The sequence below is a fragment of the Octodon degus genome, unplaced genomic scaffold, assembly GCF_000260255.1.
Source record: "Octodon degus isolate 3935 unplaced genomic scaffold, OctDeg1.0 scaffold00004, whole genome shotgun sequence".
NCBI classification, from domain to species: Eukaryota; Metazoa; Chordata; class Mammalia; order Rodentia; family Octodontidae; genus Octodon; species Octodon degus.
The window spans coordinates 5534148-5549990 of record NW_004524580.1 but is presented as its reverse complement, the minus strand read 5'-3'; the positions used below and the strand labels follow the sequence as shown (position 1 = coordinate 5549990).

The 15843-nt window shown below is 36.0% G+C and overlaps 1 protein-coding gene across 3 annotated transcripts in view; it reads right to left on the bottom strand.

The window, feature by feature from the left end:
* The window catches only part of Nav3 (neuron navigator 3), a 432474-nt gene that overhangs the window by 7478 nt on the left and 409153 nt on the right, over positions 1 to 15843 (bottom strand). For all 3 annotated transcript variants that reach the window (XM_012515124.1, XM_004623749.1, XM_023716139.1), the window contains 8 exons: positions 15546 to 15641; positions 14967 to 15135; positions 13563 to 13798; positions 6417 to 6571; positions 5266 to 5337; positions 4534 to 4730; positions 3530 to 3648; positions 291 to 494 (listed from right to left, as the gene is read on the bottom strand). In XM_012515124.1, the coding sequence (XP_012370578.1) occupies positions 291 to 494; positions 3530 to 3648; positions 4534 to 4730; positions 5266 to 5337; positions 6417 to 6571; positions 13563 to 13798; positions 14967 to 15135; positions 15546 to 15641 (1248 nt within the window). The remainder of the gene's footprint in view (positions 1 to 290; positions 495 to 3529; positions 3649 to 4533; positions 4731 to 5265; positions 5338 to 6416; positions 6572 to 13562; positions 13799 to 14966; positions 15136 to 15545; positions 15642 to 15843) is intronic.

Below are 15843 nucleotides of genomic sequence, written 5' to 3'. Positions count from 1 at the left end.
AACTGACTCATAGAATTCAGAAAATTCATTGAATTACTAACACAACTTAGTACATATTGGGAGAACAAATGTAGAAATATAGTTCAACTTACTTTCAAGGTTTCTTGACTACTTTACAGGCAAACAAGTTTGAGTTTCTTTTTAAGAATTTCACCCAAAGAAGGCAAGCTGCAGTTGCCAGAGGTACAACTCAGTATCAGTGTCACGGCAACCCTAGCTATTATCTGTGATAGCTTGTGTTTCAACCCAAATGACGAAAACGACCCTCCGCTGATGTCTCTGAGGCTTACCAGGGGGTCCCCTTCTGTGTCAGTCTGTGGAATGTGCTTTGAGGTCGTGGCTTCTTTCGTGGATGTGCAGCCCTCATACCCGACATCCTCTGGTCGCAGCTGCAGTAACGCTCCGCCCTCCTGTGGCAGAGCTGCTGCGCTCCATGGGTAAGTGTCAAGAACCCACTTAGAGGGATCTTCCCATGGCGTGCGCTTCCCATACATCTAAAGGTGGGACATATTTGGAAGGTCAGAAATTAATTTTTATTAAGTAAAAATATATGGTTACGAAAGAAATATTTCTTTTGCACGTTGATATCTTATAGGACTTTCAGAGTGACTGTATGCAGTTTTTCAGATTTTAAATGTATATATACCTCACTTAAAATTGAAACCATACAAAATAAAACTGAACATCTGGGTAGATAATCAGCCCTTGGGGAGAAAATGGAGCTTATTATAAATACATGTCCAAATAACTGTCCCCACGTCTTTGTTAATAATTTCATAAACCAAGAGAAAATTCAAGGTTGCTAAATAAAACCTCCAGTTTTAGAAAGAGGATTTAAAGAAATCCACTTTAATAAGAAAAAGTTATCTACCAACGTGTGATTGGCAATGATATTAAATAGATGAACACAGAATTATTTTTTCCTGTCAAAATTCATTCTTACTGTTACTTCTACCATCCGCCTCTGATGAACACCCCAAATGGCAAAGATAAAATCTTTCCTTTAGCCTCTACGGGACAGACTCAAACGTCAACTCCAAAGCATTGCAGGGGCTTCTGATTTGTCAGTGGTTATATTTCACTTTAATCTCACTGAACCACAGCAAACCATCACAGTGGGACACAATACGCTATTTCTTGTGAGAGTAAGTCAGCTCTAGGTAGCCCAGATTGTCACTGGTTGTACTGGTCCAGTGGGGAGAGAAAGACACTGTATCTTTTTCTGTTAATTTAATTTTTTTATTTTTCTGTGGCCTCAGTGTGTGTGTGTGTGTGTGTGTGTGTGTGTGTGTGTGTGTGTATGTGCATGCGCTTAAACAAAGTCTCATCAACCTCCAACTCCTCATTATCTCTTTTCTAGATTTTCAACTTAACTTTTCTATTTCAAGAATTCAGTGCTTCTTGGATTTAATGTCTCCCCTCAACCAGACTAGATATCTTTTTCTTATTGTACTATTTGTCCTTGTATGAATCTTTTACAGAACTGATACTTGAGATTTTCTATTTTTTATCTTTTTTCCTGGTGGCTGGATCTATCTATCTATCTAATCTATCTATCTATCTATCTATCTATCTATCTATCTATCTATGCATCAATGATGTTACATGGGGAAATTCATTGGAGGTAAATGTTTACCAGGAAAATAATTCTAACTCTCAAAGTATTAGTGAATATGAATTTTTAGAAACAGTTATTTAGAACTGAAAGTTTTCTCTCAGCTTAAATCCTATTTTTAAGGATCTAAAATATGGATTGTTCTATAACTTAAACTAATTGAAGAAGCATATATAATTCCTGGAAAGCTTATGCTTTCATCAGGAAAAAAAAAAAACTTGAGAGTCTAGAATTAACCATAGAAGAACATGAACACCTATACCCAACAGATGTCAGCCTTTGAAAGAGCCACGCAAGATATCTTCCCCTAAGGAAATGCACAGACTCGGGAAAGACAAGGAAAAGTTAAACTTAGCTACCTCTGTTTTGGAATAAAGAGATATTATAGAAAAAGAATGAAAAGAAGAAGAATCTGAACATTCAAAAAAAGATGATTAATTGCTGACATTTGAGAAAAGACTCAACCACCAGAATACAGAATTCAGTCCATTATATCATCAGCATCTTTTCCAGCTACAGCATGAGTTAGAGAGCAGGCCTCACACTGGTCCTTACCAAAGTCAAAATGAGACTTTCAAGAAATATCCTCTGGGGTCGGCCAAATAGCTCATTAATTAAAGTGCCTGTGAGCAGGCACAGGAGCCAGGGGTTTTGATCCCCAGGCCTGCCAAACTGGCCTTGCCCCAACGGCATGCTGAGACTGCAGTTGAGACTGGGTGTGGTGGGCCTGTAATTCCAGGTCATGGGAGGCAGATCACAATGAGTTCGACCTAGTAGTGAGACCCTGAATACCTTGTAGACCCTTCACTAAAATACAGAAAAAGAACCATCTTCTGAACTCAGAATTTATCTTTGCTACTGAGCTTCACTTTTGTCACCTCTACCTCCAATTCAGGGTTCTTTTTGCCAGAAGATCTAAGGGGATATTCATGACATACATGAGTCCTTTGTGTCCTCGTCCTCTGGAGGTGATGCAAGGAGTTCCCTAGCAATACCTGCTGCCAACTGGCTCTTCTGCCCAACACAGTCTTCAGCAAAAATGAGAGCTATCTATCTCCTAGAAGGTTCTACTTTCTTGGTTTTGTGTGGGCCAAACTCCTACTCCACCCCCAAGTATTTGTTAATTCTAGTAGCAGTTATGGAAATCATAAATAAATATACCAAACCAAAAACTGCCTAAATCCTGGCTCAGTTATTGAAAAACAGATTGTATTCCTGCACATTAAGCTGGGTGATTGTATAACATAAATCAGGAATTTTTAATTCTATAATTTCATGAAATTTAATACTCAAGTCAGGGAAATAGTAATTCTGATGGAAAGGGGATAACATATTTTGTTGAAAGAACAAGGTTTCCTTGTTAGTGATATACTTTCACTTTTTAGTTAAGCATAAACAAGACTAGTTGTGGAGCCTCATGGCTCTACAGAGGTTCTGTCAGGCAGATGAGAGAAAAGGTAGAGAGGCTTTCAAATCAAACAGTCATAGGTAAAAAGACCAACAAACTTTCTTATAATTCAGAGTATTCTCTCAATAATTGCAAAGGCTTCTACAAGTGGAATATCAAAGCTTTGAACAGTAAGACATGGTAAAATCAGGGCACCTATATGTGAATACTACTTGCTATACATGATATGATGAATATGAATAATCAAACCCTAGGAAATCGTGGCTGTGTCAAAAGATGCAGAAGCGCCCAATTAACTGTCTAATAAAAGCAGTCTCAATACCTGCAACAAATGGATAGTTGTCGCATGACTTGTGCTTACTCTTTCTCTTTTATGTTTGTTATCACAACAAGTAAAACACTGCATGTTAGTTGCTCTTTATTGCTCTATATATTTCATGTCTTATGCCTGAAATGAATGAAGGTGCTATTTTGTGTTTGAAAGTTATGCAAATTGAATATTATACCTGAAGGCCTTCTCTTACTGCCTCCAGAATATAAGGTACCAAAGAGTAATTCCAGAGATCCATGAACCAAACTCTGGAGCCTTCTACATCCATGGGACAGGGAAGGAAAAGTCGAGGACCTGAGGAGACACATGGAACAAGATACACTTGAGAAGTATTATATTTGCCAATCTCAACACATATTTAGACAATATTTTGGGAGATAATATTTTTCATAGGATTCCTAGTAAACTATATTCTTAACTAACTAGATGTTTATTAAAATCCATTGATTCAATACTTACTCTCCTGATCTCACTTTTTTATAATAAAATATTAATCTAAAGCACAACATATTAAGTTAGGAGAAATAGTAAATGTCACTAAGCAGTCAACCTGACTAGTTTTACAAATAACGTAAAATTCAGCTGTGTGAAATGAATTGTTCAACATATAATGCCATTTATCTGTGGAATTTGGGCTCTAGATATTTTGATCCACCACATACAGATTTCTTAAGTTACAGTGCATCAATAGTATGTTTTATGACTCATGACAACTCAAAGAATACAAAGACAAATATATTAAGTATATATAAGAAAAATAATTCAAGTATTTTTGTCTCCAACAAAAATAAATTTACATATCTGCTAAATTATTTTTTAAATTTTCTGTCATATATTTGATATGAGCAATTAGCTAAAATTAGTTTTAAGCAGTAAAAGTACCCTAAAAGAAACTATTTATTTACCTCAAATGATAACCAGATTTTAAATATATGCCTTTATTGAATTCATTTGACCTCAGTCAGCAATATTTTAGGAAGCCATAATGGTGAGACAGAATAAATTTAATTAACAATACAGAACAGAAAAAGGCAAAGTTTCAAGAAAGAAAAAATAAGTTTAAAATTTTGAGCTTGAAAAACATTAGGTTTGGTTGTTATTTTCTACCATCCAATCTGGCCATCTTTACCAAGTACTCTTAGTCCCTGTAAAATGGCATATTGTAATTTTGGAACTCACCAATGGTAACATCAGAAGAACTGTGTGTTTCCAAAAAACTATTGAGATGATGCCACGTCTTAGGAATCCAATCTATAATTTTGACTAAGTCATTATTGCGTATATTCCTTTCAATTTCCAACTCTATCAGTTTCCTTCGAAGGTATCTACCTAAAAAGCCTTTCACCGGTTCAGTGTGATTTGCACATAACACCCACCTACAAAAAGAGAAATCACTCATTTGGATATGAATGAAATGGAATTTCACAGTAATTTCTTTTTCAATACAACACAAAGCATTCCTGTACAAATTGATGGGCACATTAAATGGTTCAAGGAGTCAGCAGTTCATTTTCATTAGAGTTAAAGGGTGACAGACTCCTCTTGCTGAGCTGAAGACATGCTCCTGTGCGTCAGCAGCGAGTGGGCGTTACACACTGATCCCTCCTCAGCAGCACCGTCCTGAAATAGGTCCTCTCACACTTAGGAGAAAAGTACTCTACTTAGCTGAGGACATAGTGGGTAGGAAAAGGATTTCTACTTTTTTTCTTTTTTAAAGAAACACTTCTGATCACTGGTTGAAGATCACACAATGTCTGCTGAAAAACCTCAGAAGATAGGCAAAGTATTTTTACACCACGGGATGGCAGATGAAAGGAATAGAAAAATAAACACCAAAAACAAACAGAAAGGTGCCCAACCAGACAATCCCACCCACCCCATCAAAAACAACCCCTTTCAATTGATCTTTACCTGAAGTTGTGATGCAGTTCTAGATTTGGTGAGGAAGAAACTCCCTGATTCATTGTTCCAATGATGTAAGGACTAAGAAAAATAAGGGGTACAAAATTTAGACATACTCAAGGGAAAAAGGATTAATACATTGATGCTGTTTTAGAAACAAGGCAAATAAAAATTTTTGCCTTTTAAAAACAGACTTTAAAAAGGCTGTTTTGTAGTGTTAGATTGAAAAATGGCAAACACAGTTGCACTGAAAATTTCTATTGGGGATTCAAATTTGAACTCTGGCATCCAGTGAAGGCTTTCTCTCTCTCACAGTGTAAAATTTGCTTATCAATAAAATAAAGAAGTTAAAATAATCTCATGGCTTTTGCCCCCCTCTAACATCTTATAACTAATAATTATAATAAAAACATATCATTTTTTCTATTTTAGTATTTCATAGTTATTTTAAAGGTTCTCAATAATATACAGATTATTTTCAGTCCAATTAGTTTTAATTGGGACATTAAGTTCTATTAAAATTGAAATCAGTTTTGTTCATTATGTCCTTCTGTTAGAAGCATGCTCAAATGAGTCTTAGTGAGTCTTCAGATTTTTCATCTTTCTTATTAATACTGCCCTTCTTAGTAAATAGAAGAACATGACAGTAAATAAGAGGTCCATGTCTGGATGAATTAAATGTCTCTAGAGAAAGTTAGAGTTAAAACTTTGACGTGGAATTAATATGAAACTAGAGCTCTAAAGTTTCCTACTAGTTACTATTTCCTCATTGAAACCATTCATCATTAATCTCTATAACCTAACACTTTCAAAGAAGTAATATTTCTTAAAAAGTGCCTGACATATAGCTGTTAGATGAATAGATATCCTAAGGAATGCCACCTGTAGATTCTTTGAAAATGTGATACAATATTAACAAGAGGGTCAGAACTCATGGCAAAAATCATAGTTCTTAAAATACAAAAAGGCACAAGAAAGGAAATGAGGGGCCGGGGAGATGGCTCAGTGGAATAACCGCTTCCCTGGCAAGCGCAAGGGCCTGATTTCAATCCCCGGTTCTGCAAAAAAAAAAAAAAAAAAAAAGAAAGAAAGAAAGAAAAAAAGGGAAATGATATCTCTATTTTTCATATTTGATTATTTTAACTATTTTATAAGCATACCATTTATTGTATTTACAATTGAGAAAACCATTGAAGATATCACTCAAAGATCCCACATGATGAAGATTATCAAGGATTATTACAACGGGAAGCTCAACACCATTGTTATCAGCGCTGCACTGCTCAGCCAAGTTAGCCAGGTACTGCTGTAATTCCTTTAAAAGATTAAGAAAGCAAATCTCTCAATGATAAGTTCATAACATGAGGAGCAATAGATATTTTTAAAAAATCACACTTTTTTTTCTATCCAGGTTTTGTTTTCACTAAAAGTTACAGGCCATTCTATTACTACAACACCTTCTATGAGACCAAAAAAAAAAAAAAAAACCAGACAAAATCAATTTTTTAAGGAAGAAAGAGAAGAGAGAAAGTAAAAAAATTATAGTACTTCTGGCAAATAAAAACTATAAGTGAAGACATATTTTTCTATTTTTGCCTTAGAAAGAAATGAGTTCTAAGTATGATTAAGGTGAACCATAAACACTGAGACTGATATTTCAATGATTAAATGGATTTTACCCAGTTTATCATTTCAAGTACAGATTAAAACCCAAAGGGTACTTCTTTGTTTCCACTAAAATGTTCACTGTTTCAATTGCAATTCATTTGCATCAGAGGCATCTAAAAGCAGAGCCATAGTACTCTGATAAAAGTGTGCATTTTTATATAATCTATAGGCAGCTGTTGAAATTTTAAACAAAGACATTTGTTGTATTTCCCAGGGTCATTTAATATTAGCATGTAGTGTTTCTTGAGCATCATAATTCACACACAGATATTATTCCCGGTTAATAGGTTTTAATTTAAATATGATAACCAGTTTTTTGATTGACTGTTCGCACAGATGGGTAGGCCAGGAACATAATTAGGTTTTTAGAATTAAGCTAATCAGTAAGAGCATTTCCATAATATTTGCATATTTACAATGACAGTTTCAATTTGTAAATCTTGCTCAGGATTAAAAGAAAAAGATATTCCATGATCCCAATTTCTGGCAGCCAGGTAAGTACATGAACCACTTACTAGATGCTACTGCTATCTCTGCAAGGCAACTTCTAGAACTAAAAATAGAAAAGGGTAAAACAATGGCCAGGGGCTCGAGGTATTTGCAAATAGTTACTTAAGCTTAAACATAAAATCTATTAAATAACTAAAATATTTGCCTTATAGTACTATAGAACAAAGATAATATGATAGAGATCAGTCACACAAAAGAAATGCTGCCTACATAAGAAACTATAGGAATAATGTGTTTAAAACTGGTGGAGAGTCTAGAGTTTATTCATTTTAAAAGAGAAAATGAATTTTCTATCACTCACTTAGCTATATTAAAAGATTCATATATTTATGAAATATTCACTGTCTATCCAGTATGCTGACAGCCTTAGACCTTGTTGCTTTCTCCTTTAGGCTCTAAAAGTTTTCACATTAGAGAATAAAATTTAGATATGATAAATCATTGCAGGATAATGCCATGAGTGTCTTATGAGATTGGAGAATTCAAAAGAAGAGCTTTCACCTAGCTTAGGGGTGTCAAGGACAGTTTTCTGGAAGATGTAATGCTGCAGCCTGGGGAGGGTGATCTGCACACATAAGTAATGAGCTTACAAAATGCAGTGCAACATGTCAACAGATGCTAGAGAAGCCTGTAGAAAAAAAGAGATTGATTCTACCCAGGATATCCTAGTGGTCCTCACAGGGTGGTGGCATTTTAGATAAACCTTGTATAATAAATACAATTGCATATGACAAGTGTGCAGTCGTTCATTACTTCAACCCACCTTTTAAATACCAAGCATTTACAGCGTGCCAGGTATGATAGCATCAAAGCTAAATATTGCTGCGTTCATAGAACTTGGTGTCGATAAGCTGAGAAACAGGCCAGCAAGTTAATCACAACGCTCTGCAGCACGCAAAATGCACCAAATGTAGGAAGATGAAAGAGAAGCATTTGACCCAGTTTAAAGTTCAGACACCAAGATACAGTAAGAGAGAGCTTTTAAAATCTAAATAATAGCAAGTGAATGTTGGAGAGTGTGAGTGCATCTTGTGTGTCAGAAAATAATGACTCTATTGTCCAAGAGAATGCAATGCAAGGCAGTGGTGTGTGCGACAGATATAAAAATAGAAGATTTTGTATCCATGCAGAAGCAGTAGGGCTTTATTAGACAAACAACTGTAAGCCATCAGTTTGTTTGTTTGTTTGTTTGTTTGTTTGTTTTTCCATTGTCATTAAGGAGAGCAATGTACTTATCAAAGGAAACGCAAATGTGAAGGATAAAATGATTAATTCAAAATGAAAAAAGAACTCAAGAAGTATATTATTTACATTAGGCATATATTAATATAACTAACAATCAAAATACATTACTTGTATAGATCAAAGATTTTTGTTTAGAGGATAGAAACATAGCATTTAGAAGAGACTTTCTGGTGGCCATATTATTTGCTATTAACCTTTTATTTTTTCATTTTATGTATTTGGTACAGGGTCTCATTAGGCAGCTTGAATTCATAGTGATCCTCCTGCTTTCAGCTTCCCCAGTTCTGGGTTAACTTTTCCTTTTAATATTAGGTAATATTTTGATGTTGAGAAAAGGAAGAAGAGCTTTACAAATGATCAAGAACGAATCAGGGCCAGGGAGATAGCTCAGTAGAATAAGTGCTTCCCTGGAAAGTGCAGGGTCCTGAGTTCAATCCCTGGTATGGCAAAAAAAAAAAAAAAGTGTATCAAAGGCACACACATGAATGAAAGCCACAAGGGAAAGAACGTGTAGGCTAAGTTTTGCACCAATGAATGATGGCAAATGCATTGCAAGAAAAAGTACTCAGCTGGATGTTTTTTGACTGCCGGGAAGAAAATGAAGTGTTTTGGGGGTCTAAGTAAAGTCAAATCATTACAACAGTGTGGTAAGCAGATTGCAAAGGATCTTTTCTTAAACATCTGAGTAAAGCGAACACCAAACTTGAATCCAGGAGTCACCATGGGTCTGAATTGGGAGCATTTTGATCTAGTGCAGCAGGTGAAGGGAAAACATCTGGCAGATTTCAGCATGAGCACATTTGTAAAAAAGATAGTTCTGTTTTCTAGTATATGAGTGGATAAGGCCAATAACAGAATGCAGAGAAATTTCATGGTAAATGTGAGTTAGGCAATCAGAAAACAACTACAGAAGTCCAAGTGATAGAGTAATTAGTCTGGGTAGGAAGGTGGTTGTAATAGAGATAAATGGACTTACGTTTTTTCACAGCTGGGTTTGTCATGTCTAAACTCATGTTGTAGCAGGTGAACAAAAGCATATTTATAAGCTAATGTAAAGCTTACAAAATTGAAATAGTGACACAGCTAAGTGTTCATGTCAACCACCTAAGTCCACATAAGTTGAAGTCAGAGGAATGCTGGGGAAAGTTTCATTTACTGGTAGGTAAAGAAAGAGTAGTCACAGAAACAGACCTAGAGAGAAATATGAGGCAAGTAGGAAGGGAGGAGGAGAGCATGATGACCACGAAAGTCGTAGGAATTTCTAGAAGGACAAGATGAACTGTAGCAACATTTTAAAGAGAAGATGGGGAGAGAGTGAGTTAGCAGGTAGCCAGTGAAGGCAGTAATTAGGAAGTCCCAGCATGATTTTGGACAAATGCGGGTGCCACTAGATTCTTCAACTTCCTTTGGTGACCGGCAGTGCATCCCTTGGGAGGTCATGAAAGCTGTAGAGCGTCAGATGAAGAAAGAGACACACACAACTATTTTTTTCATATGACTCAAGAGGTTTTTGCAGACTCCCTCACATCTTATATTATACACTGAAGTGCACTGGTGCATCAAGATTAGAAGTTCCACGTCTGTATGTGGTTAGAAGGAAGCAGGGTGGATAGCTACCAGAACACTGTCAGTAGACACTGCTTGTGAATTATACACTGAACAACACAGTGCTATGAAGATGGCTGGTCACTGCTTTTCCCGATTTTTTGACTCCAGAAACATTAAAAATGAATCTGCTGGGCCAGCGAGATAGCTCAGTGAAAAAAGCACCTGCTTAGGCAAATGCAGGCACCAGGGTTCGATCCCCAGCACCACATGCCATGCTGGCCTTGCCCCCCAGGTGTGCTGAGCCTGCCACTGAGTCCAGGCATGGTGGCGCATGCCTGTAATCCCAATGCTAAGGAGGCTGAAAACAAGAGGATCACTACAAGTCTGAGCTGCATAGTGAGATCCTGTACCAAATATATAAATTAAACAAAGCAAAACAAAGAAAATGAATCTGCCAAGTCCAGCTTTCTGATGTCCCTCCTAACATTCCAATGGCTGCAGCTGGCTCCATAGTCCTTACTAAATCCATCTCTAGTCCTCTGGGCCTGCTATATCAAATGTCACAAAGTGTAATTGTTTATGTGCACTGCTCTCAATCAAAATATTCCAGCTGGCAGCTTGAGGGAGGGCTTGAAGTGTAGGAAGAAGAACAGAAGGTAAAATGTAGAGGCATCAAAAATTTGGTATTTTAGAATAAGCAAGTGCTTTTTGGTTGTGTCTCGCCCCTGCCCCTGCTATCCACGACACAGCACAAAATGCACCTATAGTTATACACCTCCTTTTTCCTGGAGAAGAACTTACTATTTCATGTCTCATTTGCATTTTATCTTAATAAACCTATAGAGTTAGCAGCCATCCCTAATAAAATCTCAACTTGTCATCCCTCCTCTTTCTGTCACCTTCACTTATACCCACTCCATGTCCAAAAGCAAATAACATATGGATTTTTCTGTCCACCTGGCAAGAGTTAGTCAGATTCTCTGGCAATGGCCCTTTATCCAGCATAACTGACAGCTCATTCATAGCTAACAACCACAAAGAAGAAAGAAACAATTTTAGTTGTATTTTGTGCTTTCTTGGTGGTGAATGCCATGCAATTTTCCTATAGGTTTCTTCCTTTTACTGCTTCCTAGTATCATTAGTTTCATTCAAACACTCTCAGCCAATATTTTTTGTTCACTGTTTTATAACAACAAGTGAACTTCCTTAATTATGACACAGATAATGTTATTTTTCAAAACAGCAGAAGATGCTAAGAATGTTCGAAATAGTGAATGAAAATTATAAAATGATACTCACATAACATTATTATGAATATCTCCAAGCACTAAACCTTTTTAAAACTGAAATGAAACTAAGTGTATACATGCACACGCACACACACACACACACACACACACACATTTATTATATCTTAAATGGAGATATCTTTTGTAACTAATGAAAATTATCTTTTTAACTTAGTGCATCAACTTACATCCTAATGAAGTTCAAAGGCAGTCTGCATGTATTTAATTTAAACACTGATTTTAAGTGATCTGCAGCTCTATCAAATTGTTTTGATTCACTCTAACAAAACTATTTCACTCATTTTCTAACCACTCTTTTTTTTAAATTAAAAAGGTTGTATAGAGTTCTTATAAATCAACAAAAAGGAAAAACCAAATGAAATTGCAAGAATACCTAAGAGACCTCAGTCTTTTCCTATATTTTTTCTTTTTTCTTTTTTCTGAAAAGAAAAAAAATGTTTTAAAAGTGTCTCAGGTAAACATATGAGGAGTTCTCCTCCGTAGAGTTACCAAGTCTGAAGCCTCACAAAACCAACTGTGTTCGTTCAGCTTGGGTCAGAGAAGAGTAAAATATTCTACCTGAGGTTTTCTGTTTCTTTATTTGAAGTGACAACTATCCAGCCCCAATTTAATAAAATAGTGCTGCGTATCAGTGAAATGTGCAGAATCCGTGGATGATCCTTATTTAGGAGGCACTTTATTATGCTCAATCACTGTTCTTTTGAAGAATACATTCAAGGTGATTTTGACCATAGGGGCATGTGTGTGTATGTGGATTTCTGTAGTTAATGTGTAATGAGTGTGTAATTAATGACTATATTAATTCATATGTAATTAATGAATCATAGCCCTGATAAGAGCTACATTAACTGTCTGTCTCTCTCTCTCTGTCTCTCCATCTCTCCTTTCTCTCTCTCATTTACCCACACACAAATACATTTGTTTCATGTTTAAAACAATCCTATGTTACTACATTATACAGATAAAAAAGCAGAATGAAATAATAAGCAACTTTGCTAATGGACCCTGAATACCACAGCAGTGCTCTGAATACTCAGCTAGTCAATGTTAAGGACAGAAAGAACTACCACACTAAGAACTTTTGCTGTATGTCAGGTTTATTTCAGGAATTCAATAGGTTTGGGATCACATTTATTCCTGAAAATGTGCAGAACTGACATTCCTGAGATATGGGATCACTTTAGAACATCTAGCCAGCTTATCTTTTTACCACAATATATAATTCCTTATTACCGGAATCCCCTCAGGATATTGCCTATAGTAGTTACAGTTTCTCAAGAAATCCTTAGGTGGCATTGACTCAGACTTTGATAAACATAAGCCACAAGGATAGTTTACTTTCAGGAACCAGTTTCCCATATCAATTTCCTTTTTTAGATTTCTTCATTTTATTCAGTATGGACAAAGTCACTGGGTAGGTTTCGTAGCCCTGATAAGAGCTATAGAACATGTCTGTTCAGGCTGAGAAGTATGGCACACTGGATCTTGGCAGGTGGCAAAGCAGACACTGTCCAGGATCCTAGGGCTCCAAGACATCATTCTCACAGAGACAGAAGGAGGTAAGCAAACTGCTGAGGTCTTAGAATGTATTAATTACCATCACATCTGCATTGTGGCAAAGCCTCGGTTAATTGTCCCTTATCTCCTAAAACTTAGACCAAGTATTACCCTGATTGGCAGATGAGGAGTGATTTTTTTCTAGCATCTCCCACAGCACTGTGTACATATATTTCAACTCTCATATTTCTTAAATGGTTATCTAAAAAGAACCAGAAAAGAACTCTGCTGTTTTATTCTGTATTCTCCCAGTGCCTTATCACGTATCTGATAAATAATTATTATCGAAGACAGCAACTTTCTCCAAATTTATAAATTAAAATGTGTCCCCTTACCACATTATAGGTTTAGTGATGAGACAGATATTTTTCCATGTACAATATGAAAGTGCCATACAATCTTAAAACTTCATTACTTAAGACACTTGTGGATAAATAACAGCTGTTCTCTTAGGACCCTAAGACTTACCTTACTTGACTTGTGGTCCACATTAAAAGTGGCGATAGCATCCTCTGTTTCCTTCCTCCCAGATTTGGCTATAACATATTCAGCAAGTTTGTTTGCTAAATAGGTCTTTCCAGTCCCACTCGGTCCTGAGAGTATAATTCTGTGATGTTCCATCAACAAGTTAAAGTACCTTTGGGTAATTGGTTTAGGAATCAGTGTGTCAAAAACAAAACTATCCAAACTGTTTTCTTCTACCCCTGAAGGAAGCAAACAAAGAACACAGTGTGATGTACTGTTTTTCCATAAACTAGAATTGAAAATCTGGTGTCAGCCAGCAACAGAGCTTCATTGGTCATAAGAACACAGTCCCCACAAAATAATTCTTAAGTGTCTCTACCCCACAAGCATGTGTGGCCATTGTGAGACAGAAAATACTTCAGGAGGAAGGCAGCATGAAGGCCCAAGCAGGAGCACACCACTTCCTTTTGTTCAGGCTTGTCTCTGCGGACTGCTTCAGGCTTTCCACTTATGTTTGCAGAGAGAAGTGAAAGCATTATAAATTCTAACACAAAATATTCCTTTCCTTTGAGAGCGACTAGTTAAGATTAAATGTGGAGTTTATGTAACAGGTCCATGTGTCTCTGGGTTCGATCTTTCCATTTCACTTTTTCCTTTCTCTTTATTACCATTTCTCATTATGCATCCCAGCTGTACAACCACTTAAGACTTTGAAAGATACAAATTCTGATATTTAGCAAGGAATTAGGAAGGGATCAACACTATATCTCCTTTCACTAACCCAATTATCTTAATCATAAAATCAAATATTGATGAATTCTTGTATTAACCCAGTTTATATAAATTCACTGTGATTCTCAAACATATACAAACAAAGAATTATGGAGACACGTTACTTCAGGTGTTACATTAGCCTGTTGCTAATCACATCAGCCAAAGCAAAGAAACCAGAAGGAACTTCTCATTCTTCATTCTTAATTTCCTTCTCTGTCCCCAGTGGTTATTTATTGAGTATACATGTTTTAAAATGAAAAAAATAGAGTGGTAAATATATTACTTGGAATAAAAAGTAAAATTTTTGAGTTCTCCTGTAGGCAAAGACGAGCAAGGGGATACATCTAGAAATGTTAAACTCCCTAAATCACATCTTTCTGACCCTCCTAGGGACTACTCACAAATGTGTTCATTTCACACCCAGAATTCAAAAAAAAACAAAAAATTTCCTTGGATTTTATTTTGTTAAGGAAGATTTTTAATTTTTTAAAATCGAAATGGCTATTCCATACCAAAATTATTAAAGTGGTTAACAGAATTTATGAACATGTAAATTTAAAGGGAAACTGCAAAACAGGAGGATGAATTTGGTTTAAACATTATGCTTTCCTCCCCCTTCATTTTAATTTTTACCTTTTAGGTTCACAGTGATGGTGTTGTTGTCCCCAACAAGGTATCCACAAGGCAGCAGTTCAGGCACTTCTAAGTTAGGGGATCTAATTAAATCTCCTATACAATAACTGGCAATGCAGTCAGAGCTCAGACCAAGGCTAGAAGTTGAATCAATACGGAACACATATTCCTGAAAGAGTACACATACAAACATTAAGATGAAATAAAGGCCCAAATAACAAGCCTAAAGGTCAAGAAATATAATGATAGATATAACAAATTTTAGAGATGGGCAATACAAGAACCGCTAACTTCAAACAGTACAAGACAAGAAATCTTTATTTATTTTTATCTTTTTTGAGACAGGCTCTTGCTATATAGTTCAGGTTGGCCTTGAGCTTACTTTGTAGTCCAGCATAGTCTGGAACTTGCAAGGAGTCTCCTGCCTCAAACTCTTGAATGCTGGGATTACAGACATGTACCAGGCATGCTTCAGTTTAAATGGAGAAGATAATCAGAAATATTTACATTATTAGATTTATGGAAATAATCTAAAAAGAAACCCACGAAAAATAGTACCAGATGTCTTGTGTGACTTACCTTAAACAGTCGTCTAATTACGCCATCTAAGACATCCCACTTGGTTTTTCCACTAACACCAATGGAGCCAATCAAATATGCCTGAGACTTCTGATCCTTAATTAGAACAAAATTAAGTGAGATAAACCCAATTGTATGTCTTCTTTTATTGGTATATATTCCCCCCCAAATTAGTGATGTAATTGGTGACTACTAAATAATTCACTTAAACTAGAATTCACTAAACTGGTGTGTTATATTTTAATAAATAAAGTTAGCTATATAATAAAGCATAACTTAGCAAACTAAGGAACAAAAT